The sequence below is a fragment of the Staurois parvus genome, unplaced genomic scaffold (assembly GCF_062004578.1).
Source record: "Staurois parvus isolate SC_StPar_1 unplaced genomic scaffold, SC_StPar_1.0 ptg000472l, whole genome shotgun sequence".
Classification (NCBI taxonomy): Eukaryota; Metazoa; Chordata; class Amphibia; order Anura; family Ranidae; genus Staurois; species Staurois parvus.
In genome coordinates, this window is record NW_028318268.1 from 92,767 (window position 1) to 102,500 (window position 9,734).

At 40.3% G+C, this 9,734-nt stretch overlaps 1 protein-coding gene across 2 annotated transcripts in view; it reads right to left on the reverse strand.

Annotated features, from left to right (window-relative positions):
• Positions 1-241: 241 nt before the first annotated feature.
• The window catches only part of MAN2A2 (mannosidase alpha class 2A member 2), a 175,132-nt gene continuing 165,639 nt past the window's right edge, over positions 242-9,734 (reverse strand). For both annotated transcript variants that reach the window (XM_089689376.1, XM_089689377.1), the window contains 3 exons: positions 4,166-4,360; positions 3,879-3,989; positions 242-1,180 (listed from right to left, as the gene is read on the reverse strand). In XM_089689376.1, coding sequence (XP_089545502.1) covers positions 1,022-1,180; positions 3,879-3,989; positions 4,166-4,360 — 465 coding nt within the window. In that variant the 3' untranslated portion in view covers positions 242-1,021. The remainder of the gene's footprint in view (positions 1,181-3,878; positions 3,990-4,165; positions 4,361-9,734) is intronic.

Here is a 9,734-nt window from a genome sequence, read left to right on the forward strand (position 1 = left end):
ATATATATATATATATTTTTTTGTAAACCCTAGAGATGGATATGCAAGAAAATCCCAGTAGATCAGCAGTTTTTGAAATATTCAGACCAGCTTCAGCAAGTCGTCTTCACCACGTCTACATGCCTAAATGCATTGAGTTGCTGCCATGTGATTGGCTGATTAGCAAGTTGTGCTACCAAGCAATTGAACAGGTATACCTATTAAAGAGGCTGGTGAGTGTATTTAACTGCCCTCCAGGAAATTAGAATAAAGTCTTTAATAGGTTATATTTAGAAATGTTAACAGTCCTGACATGAGAAAAAGTTCTGTAAATGAAATAATTCAAACAGAGTCCTTTTTTTCAGAGATGGTATTCTGTGTATTCATGGCCACAGTTGCAGAAGCAAGATGTACGGTTTATGGGTGACATCTTTTACTCAACAGCTTCTTCCCATAGTTCTTTGCAGCTGTGCTACGGTATAAAAAAGGCAGATAAATTAAGGAAAATACTGACAACGATTTAGAGATTTTTCTTTTCCCAAGAAAAACATCACTAATCTAAGTTTACTCTATTATCTAGTTGGATATCCCCCTCAGGATTCCTAGAAGCCTTTCTTGTTGAGATTTCTGCAGCATTTAATGGCACAGGGGACAATGCTGTGAGCATTAAGCTCCATCGGGGATCACCTGAACTGTGGTAGGAATCAGGTGTAGAGATGTGTTTAAAAAGTCAACAAATAAATAATTTTAAAAAGCAATCTTATCATAAATAGCTTCTGCTTATCCTGCAACGTCCCACCAAAGCGTTTAACTCCTTAGCATTAAAACAGTCTGAAACAAATGGCCCTTTAGCAATGGCTGGCTTTACACGGAGGGCTTTTGTAGTGTGTCCCGAATGCCTGAACAGGCGTTTTCCAGTGCTAGATCCATTTCAGGCTAAAAAGACCAAACAAGTTGCTCTTCATTAAGAGCATAAACTGGCTGAAGATGCTTCCAGTCCTTGGCTCTTGCACAATGGGATCTTAGTCCCACTTGGCTGCCGTTAGCTGAAACGCACGCGGTAAGTGGAAATTTCCATTGGGTCTAAGCTGAGCGTTGAGGTGCTGCTGTTTGAAGGCAAGGCTAGAGAATACATCAACGTCAAGGAGGTGGGCTGCACGAGAGCCAACTCTAATCCATTGAACAGATTTCCGAGGGACAGCTAGAGAGAAACAAATCATACGATCATTTCATAAACCACCATAAAGGCATATCTACATTTAGGTTGCAACATTTGCTCAGCATAACACACTGTTGTGCAATGTACACAGACACTATAATACTGCAGCACATCATGCTTTTAGTCCAACCCCATACTCATGACAATTCCTTTTTTTTCTTAACCATTTGACCTCTGGAAGGCTTTACCCCCTTCATGACCAGGGCATTTTTTTTGCTATTCAGTACTGTGCTACTTTAACTGACAATTGCGCAGTCATGCAACGCTGCACCCAAATTAAATTTAATCATTTTTTTCACACAAATAGAGCCTTCTTTTGGTGGCATTTAATCACCACTGGGTGTTTGTTTGCACTATAAAAAAAAAAAAATAGCAAAAGATTGTGTTTCTATTATAACATTTTGCAAACAGGTAATTTTTCTCCTTCACTGATGTGCGTTGATGAGGCTGCACTGATAGGTGGCACTTTTGTGGTATTTGGTCACCACTGGGTTTTTTGCTACATAAATGAAAAAAGACAAAAAAAAAAAAAATAATATTTTTTACTTTCTGTTATAAAACATATCCAATAAAATCTAATATCGCTTCACAAATGTAGGGCAAGATGTATTCTACTACATGTCTTTGGTGAAAAAAACAAACAAAAAAAAAAAATGAGATGTACTGTGATTGGACACAGTTGATCAGTTGGTTTCAGCCATAAATCACTTGTTGAAACATGCTGACAAAATTGTGCTGTGTGTAATCACACAGCAGGGGGCAAGCACATGTGCGCCCCAAACCTGGAAGAGAGCTGGCAACGTGTTTTTTTTGCTAGTCAAGCCTGCACTTGCCGCCCTCTCTCAGAACATTTATTGTGAGTGGGCAGCAAGTGGTTAAGCTGGCTTACTTTACTTTTATCTAACCCACCATTCTCATTCTCACTCATTATTTAAAGTATAACTTCACCTTTCAGGAAGATTTTTCAGAGAAACCCCCTACGCAATTATCGACTATTACAGATGCAGTTGCTGGGGTTCTCTTCAGAAAAAGCACTCGCCCCATCTTTCCTCTCTATCCTGCTGTTTGCAGGTGGGGCTGAATTGCTCTATTATGTGCCCCATGGCGGTTGCTCAAACTGCATGTGTCCTTTCCCTGCTCCAGTTTAGCTTGGTAGCTAGTGTAGCAATTTATTTTACTAAAAGTATTAAAGCCAGCCCATCAAAAAAGTGTGGAACCAATATACTCAATTAAAACATTTACTTGGTAAATTACCCTGCTCGGATGCGCTGACCAGAACATGTACAGACTGAGTAGTTTTCCCAATTCACCAGGCCGAAGCACTTGCTCTCCCAGATCCATCGAATCCTGCTGAAAGAATCCTATCCAAATCTACCCCCCTTCATATCGAAATGGGAACATGAATTGAACATGTCCTCCGAAAATTTGGACAAAACACAAGCACTCTCCTTTAAATTGTCTATGTCATCCCATGCTCAGGAACGCAATTACCGAATAGCATCCAGATGGTACAGATGCCCTACTGTCTTACACAGTAGTAATCCTACTATCCCAAATACATGCTGGAGATGTTTACAGGCCCCTGGCAACATGACCCATATCTGGGGTACTTATACCCTTCTGGGGTGAGATACTACAACTATACGACAAGCTTGTGGGGGGATAAATTCCCAAATGTACCGTACATGACCGTGCTGTCTATGTTGTCAGGTTGTTCTAAACAAACCAAGCATTTCCTCACAGCAGCTCGCTCTGTTATTGCCAGACACCGGTGTCAACCAAATACTCCATCTTTGGCTCACAGAGCTTGTGAAATGAACAGGACTGAATATTTGGAATGTATGACTGCCTGGGACATTAATAAGTCTGAGTCTCATCAACTTCTGTGGACTCTCAGGTCACACTTCCAGTATTCATCTGGTTTTGAGGCCTTCATATCCACTCAGCTTGACAACAATGGTGCTCCTGAGACCTTTCAGGAATAAGTACCACCCTCCATGGTACCCTGCCCCTCCCCATCCTTTTTATTTTATTCTTCTTTCCTTTCCCTCCCCTATTCTTTCTGTTTCCTACTCTTCTTTATCTTACGTTTTTCTTGTCTACTTATCTTTTACAAGCTATAAGATGATTTTATGTCTCAATTGGTGTCTTTTCTAAAATGACGTTCTATACAAAGTTCTATTTTCCAATGTATTAGTTGGGGCACTGTGGTGCACTCATTCTGTGTGATAACCTTTGCTCATCGGTTCTGTTGACATATTGGAACCTGTTCTGTGCCTTAATGTTTTAGCTATGTAAAGTTCAAAACTGAATAAAAATAGATTCAACCTAAAAAGGATTAAAAGTCTTTTTTAAGAAAGCAATGATTTTTTTGCACAGTGCAGTGAATCAATTAGTTGCTATAGGGTCCACAGATTATACATTTGAATTGTGTCCAAAATGGGCAGTTCAACAAAGGGGTGGATACAACTTTTATACATGTGAAAATGTTGGGGTTATATACTGTAGAAACGCAGTTGGAAATCTACGGTAAATATGACCTGGTACTTCATATGGTGTTGATAAGTTATTAGGATAAATAACCCATCATCAGCAATAGCTGTCCCCAGAGTGTTTAAAACTTCAGATCCTATATAAGATGCATTCCACTGACAAACGATTGATTTCAAAAACAGAATACCTTTCCTTGACTTGTGGTGCAGTTGAAGCCAAGATTTTTTGCCTCCAAGCCGCAGTCAAATCCTTTTCGGTGTAAGATCAGAGCGGTGTCTAGAGAGGGTATTCCATCATCCTACAGAGCAACAGGAGTACAAATAATACAGTTGACCCTTAAAGCCATGATTTTATTTAACAATACATTTGTAATCATGTAACTCAGGAAATATATATTTACATCTGCACTCATTAGCAAAAGCAGACACAAAGCTATGATATTAACTGTTCCATTAGCATTGCATCCATGCTCACCTCTGCCTGGAGAGTCCTCAGATTGAGGATATGGATGTCACACGGTAGAGTAGCAGAAAGTGGCAAAAATGATTTAAGAGCTGGACCTCCACCCTTTTCATTGGTCACAGGCATCACCAGGAGCTCATAGTTCAAGTGCATAGACGTTATATGACTGAGAAGGGAAGGGAAGCTGACTGGCTGAGATGATGGACTCTGGAAAAAAGAAAGACAGATAGAGTCAAATCTGTGCTGTGAAATGAATAACCTCAAAATGTATTTCCAGACTTATCTGATTTCTGAATAGTGTCCTATCAATTGATCAGTCTGGTCAAATCTTATATCTCGGTATTGGCTAGATAATAACATTTCACAGGTGCATTTCTCAAATCAGCAACAAGATCCCTGCCCCCGAGTTTCAAGGTCACGCTGTTTATTGCAGTAATGATGAGGAGCTCACACATTCCCTACTATACTTAAATTACTGATGAATACCCTGGCTTTTAGAGGCCCAGTGTTCATTACCTAGCATTTATGCAGAATTGTTTTTTTTTTTTTTTTGAATTCAAATGATAGTCACATTCTCATACAAGTAAACAAAGGATGTTAGCTGCCAGTAGAGCCTACCTTGACTGCCAGAAAACAAAAAACGTGGCAAAATCACGGCGATAATCACAGTGCTGCGGTTTTGCTGCGATTTGCATTTTCTCGCAGTTGCTGGTCAAAACGTTCCTATTCTGAACGCGATTCTTCCGCGTTCAGGAGAGGGGGGTTTAACCTCACCTAAACGCAGCAGCTCCTAAACTCTGCTAAAAGCCTATGTGTACATGGACACACAGGCTTTTATGGAGCTGAGTTTAGGAGCTTTGGCAAAAAAATGCCAAAAAGCTCCTAAACTCAAATTTAGAAGCTGCTCGTCTACATGAAGCCTAAAGCCACTCCCAACAAATCTAAGAAAAGATGTGTAGAAGATAATACCATAAATTGGTCACCTTCCTGAAACAGGATAAGAGCTTTTTTTGTGCAAAATAAAATGCTTAACCTCCCTGGCGGTATGATTATTTCCGATTTTTTGTGCTGAAAGCGGTACCATTTTTTTGCATGGAAATATGTAGTTTTTTATTGTAGGCTGTAATTTTTAGGAATAACTCACTGAAATCTGTCCGAACAAGAGTCTAGTAAACATCCCGGGTATGATAAAATTTGAAACACGAAATCATAAATAATTTAATAAAGAATCATAAAAAATAATAATATAATATTAATAAATTTAATTCAATAATATAATCAAACCAAAAACACTGAAATTTGAAATACAGAGGCAAGTTCACACATCACTGAGCAAAGTCGAAAAATCGTTTTCAGTGTCTGATGACGAATTTCCCCACGAATCATTATCACTCAATTCTGCAAGTGGTTCTGATTTACTATCGCTGTTCTCTAGCTGATCTAAAACCGCTTTTGACATAAAGGGACGCTTTTTGGACACCATGGACTTTTCTAAGTTTCCAGGCAGAAAGAACAGTCAAAATGCAGACAGGGCACAGGACAAAGCAGTAGGGACAAAATGTATGTGAAATGCATTGAAACAGCAATGTTTTACTATGTAATAATAATTTTTTAAAAAATGCCATTTTTTAAAAATTTAAAATTTGCGCCGGTTCCGGCGCCCGTACGTCCCGACGTCACAGGGACCGGAACACGGAAGCCGGATGCCGGCATCGGCTAGAGGAGATGGCCGGGGACGCTGCAGGGGACACATCGTGGGAGCGAAGGACAAAGTAAGTGCTGCAGGGACTCCCTGAGCAGCGCCGCATGGTAAGTCCGAGTGTAGCTCGGGGTTACCGCTCTTGGTATTGAAATTTTACCCCGAGCTACACTCGGGAATACTGCTAAGGAGGTTAATGCACATACTGTAGCTTAGTGGGGAAAAGGGGGTTTCAGTCTACAAAAGTAGAGTAATAAGTAAGGAACCTAAATGACTAAACTAGGTCACAAAATCAACACTAAAGTAATTTAGTGTAACTAGAAAGAAATAGCTTACAACTGTCCTTACTGTGGCAAGACCGTGGTAATTTAGGAAGACCAGGTATCACGGTTTGCACAGCTTACTGCATGGTTTAACCTTTTCCTGCTTTTTCATATATGGGCAGATGGATAATTGGAGGGTTGTACATATTGCTTCCTCCCTTTAAGGTATGGCCTTGAAAAATATTCCAGTTCGCTGAAAGGTGAGTTACTGTGCCAAGGAGGGTCTGTTTTTTTCTTTGCCCCTCTTAAGCAATAAAAATCTACTTCTGATGCCAGTAGACTGCATATACTTTACTGGATGTCTATGATTCTACATGTTACATTGGTGTGTCTGGGGTGGGAAAATGGAGGGTTGATCAGGATCCCTGATTTTACAAGAGGGGCTGGCTGGGGCCACATTTACAGGAAGCAACAAATTCTTATGGGGTGAAAAATCCAGCTGAGACCTAGAATGTGCTCTAAATGGGAAATCAGGCAGGCTGGCAAGAATCATCTTGGAACGCTGGTCATCTGATCTGTATCCCCACGACCTGCTATGTGGTACGAGGCTAGGTAAATTTTACTCCGTCTTGTGGCGGTAACATTTACATAGAAACCAACCAGTAGTAACAGAGACAGTGGGTAGGGTGAAACAAACTATTGAACTTGATTTGTTTTTTTTTTCGTACATATTTCTCACCATGTGGAACAATATATACAAACATCAATGAAGATGCTACCACTCCACAATGAAAATCAGAGATATTCTTTGCTCGATCAGACCAAGGTTACAGTCACCTTGATAAAGTAGCCTCCTTGAAAAGATGGTTGTGATGGTAATCTTGCTTCGATCAAGTAAAGAAGAGCTCCAATTTTCATTGTCTAGTTTTATTCTTCATTGCTGTTTTTTTTATGTCTGTAGAACACAATCAATACTGAGAACAAGCAATCATTTGGCAAGTAATTGCACATTGTATTCAAATCACTTCATGTCTTCTGCTCCTTGTAGAGGATTTAGGGCTCGTACACACCAAGCAGAGCTGGTGCCTTATGTCCTATGGCTATAGTTTATTCCAAGGAGCTGAAAAAAACAAAACAAAACAAAAAAAAAAACAAACCAAGGCATGTTGCATTTTTCGTGTAGCATGTTCTCACATGCAGTAATGCACCACATACCCGTGGAATCCCTCTAGAAACAGAAAATCACCGTAGAAGACTCCAATACTCCAGTGATTTCCACTAGCTTCTGGGTCACATGCCAAGCAGCTGCCCTGCATTCTGAAAACAGGAGGCTGACTGCTTGGCATGGCACCAGAGATAACTTTGCATTTCAGCAATGGATACAAAGCACTCTCTGATTGGACAAAGCAGAGAAGTGGGGGTTAGTGACATCACTGTGTTTACAAAGCAGAGGGGCATCTGCTTAGTACAGAACTTGGAAGCTAGTAAAGATCACTGGACTAACGGTGTCTACTATAGAGATTTCCAGCTTCTACAGGGATCCCATAGATTTGTTACATACATAGTTGCATTAGTTCAGCTTGGACCAATTTAGCTATGTAAAAAATACCATATCTGGAATTCCTCTTTAAGGTGGTTGCAAACTTTTGCAATGAAAAATTAACTGAGAATATCCCTCTATAGTGTGTACTAGTCTGAATCCAAGGCACCAAGTGTGATGTCTGTCTCTTTTCTCTACATTAGTTACTTCTGACAGTCTATCCGGACATCACAGATTCTTGAAAGATGTCCCCCTCCCTGCAACACACAGAAGGTGAATGACAGCCTCTGCTGTGCATGTTTCCCTATAAGACTGTGTAGAGGAGGAGGTGTCCTTTCCCTCCACCCAGCTCCCTGCTCTATGCTGTGTAGTGTGTGACATCAGATACCAGCCCCCTGGCTGTTGGAGCTGAGAAATGGCATCTGATCTGTGTGTTTTAGAAGGCAGTAGAGAAGGGCTGCACATAAACAGGTACAACTTATGTAGGATGACTTGTTTCATCTGTGTATAATCTGAGGATTGTCACTTCAGTGTGGGTATATGTAAGAATTTACAACCACTTTAAGGAAGGAAAAAAGCAAATACTGCAATGTGTTCACATTGCACATCTACGTACATGCATTATACACATTATTATGTACTGTGTGGCATGAACGAGCCCCTAAGTGGATTCAGACGCCTGGTAATTTTATTGAGGCCAGTACAAGAAATGTTCTCCAACTGAATAATCTGTATTTAAGGTAAGAGTGACAAGCACATCACAAAGGGAAGTATTCACAGTATAGGTGACAAGAAGACATTTAGCTCAAAATCAGTCACAGATTCTATGCTACAAAGCATCTACAAGCAGCTAACTACAATGCACAGAGCTACAAAGCCAGTCTAGGTTTTGCCCTGTAAAGAATTACCTCGTCGCTGCTGATCCTCATGATGGATAATGCCATATTTCTAAACTTGGAAAGCAGTTTAGAAAGGAAGCTGGAGAGCTGGCAGAAGGATTATGGTGAACAAGGGAATAATGAAATGGAAGAGGCGATAAATGGTTGGATGTGGATGGGAAAAGGTCATACACAAAGTCAGACCATGATTCACAGATCAATAAATTGATGATATACTGGCACAGACTAGGAGGGACTGCAGTAAACACATGTTAGGACTATGGACTGGGAACACTGGACGGGTGTGGAACACAACGGCTTAGTACAGCTAACAGTATATACAGCATCATGAGGCGTACAGAAGAAACACACACGCCTACACTAGCATTTTAAGAAACCGGAAAAAGGGGGTTATACATAAAATAATGAAAATAAGTCACCTATGAATGTTTTTGGGGATTTTTTTTGCTGGATGTCTAAAGGTAGGCTAAGGCAGAGAACTGCCAACTGTGCTCAGCACCCAGAAAGACTGAACGGTGCTAATTCTGCTATCGATGGACCCATTAACTACGCACAATGGAAACAGTGGGAGAAGGTAATGTATGAATGGCTATTTACATTGCACAAAGGAGCTTATTTAATAAATAATAATGTGCACTAACCAATAGCAATCAGATTACAGCAGTCATCACACCACAAGATTAGAACTTTAACTTTACATCTTTGTGGAACATAAATTGCCCAAAGACATGCTGGTAGGGTAATTGGCTCCTGTCTACATTGGCCCTACTATGTGTATGTACAGTGCCGTGAAAAAGTATTAGTCCCCTTCCAGATTTTCTTTATGTTTATGCATATTTGTCACACTTAAAAGATCAAAGAAAATGTAATATTATACAAAGATAACCCCAGTAAATTGCACTTTTTAAATGAGGTTTCATTTAAGGGAAAAAATCTGTCCAACCCTGCCTGGCCCTATGTGAAAAAGCAATTGCCCCCTAAACTGGTTGTGCCAACCTTGGAGGCAGCAACTGAAATCAAGCGTTTGTGATAACTGGCAATGAGTCTTTCACATCGTTGTGGAGGAATTTTGGCCCACTCTTCTATGCAGAATTGGTTTAATTCAGCCACATTGGGGGGTTTCAAGGATGAACAGCCTGTTTATGGTCATGCCACAGCATCTCAATCAGATTTAAGTCTG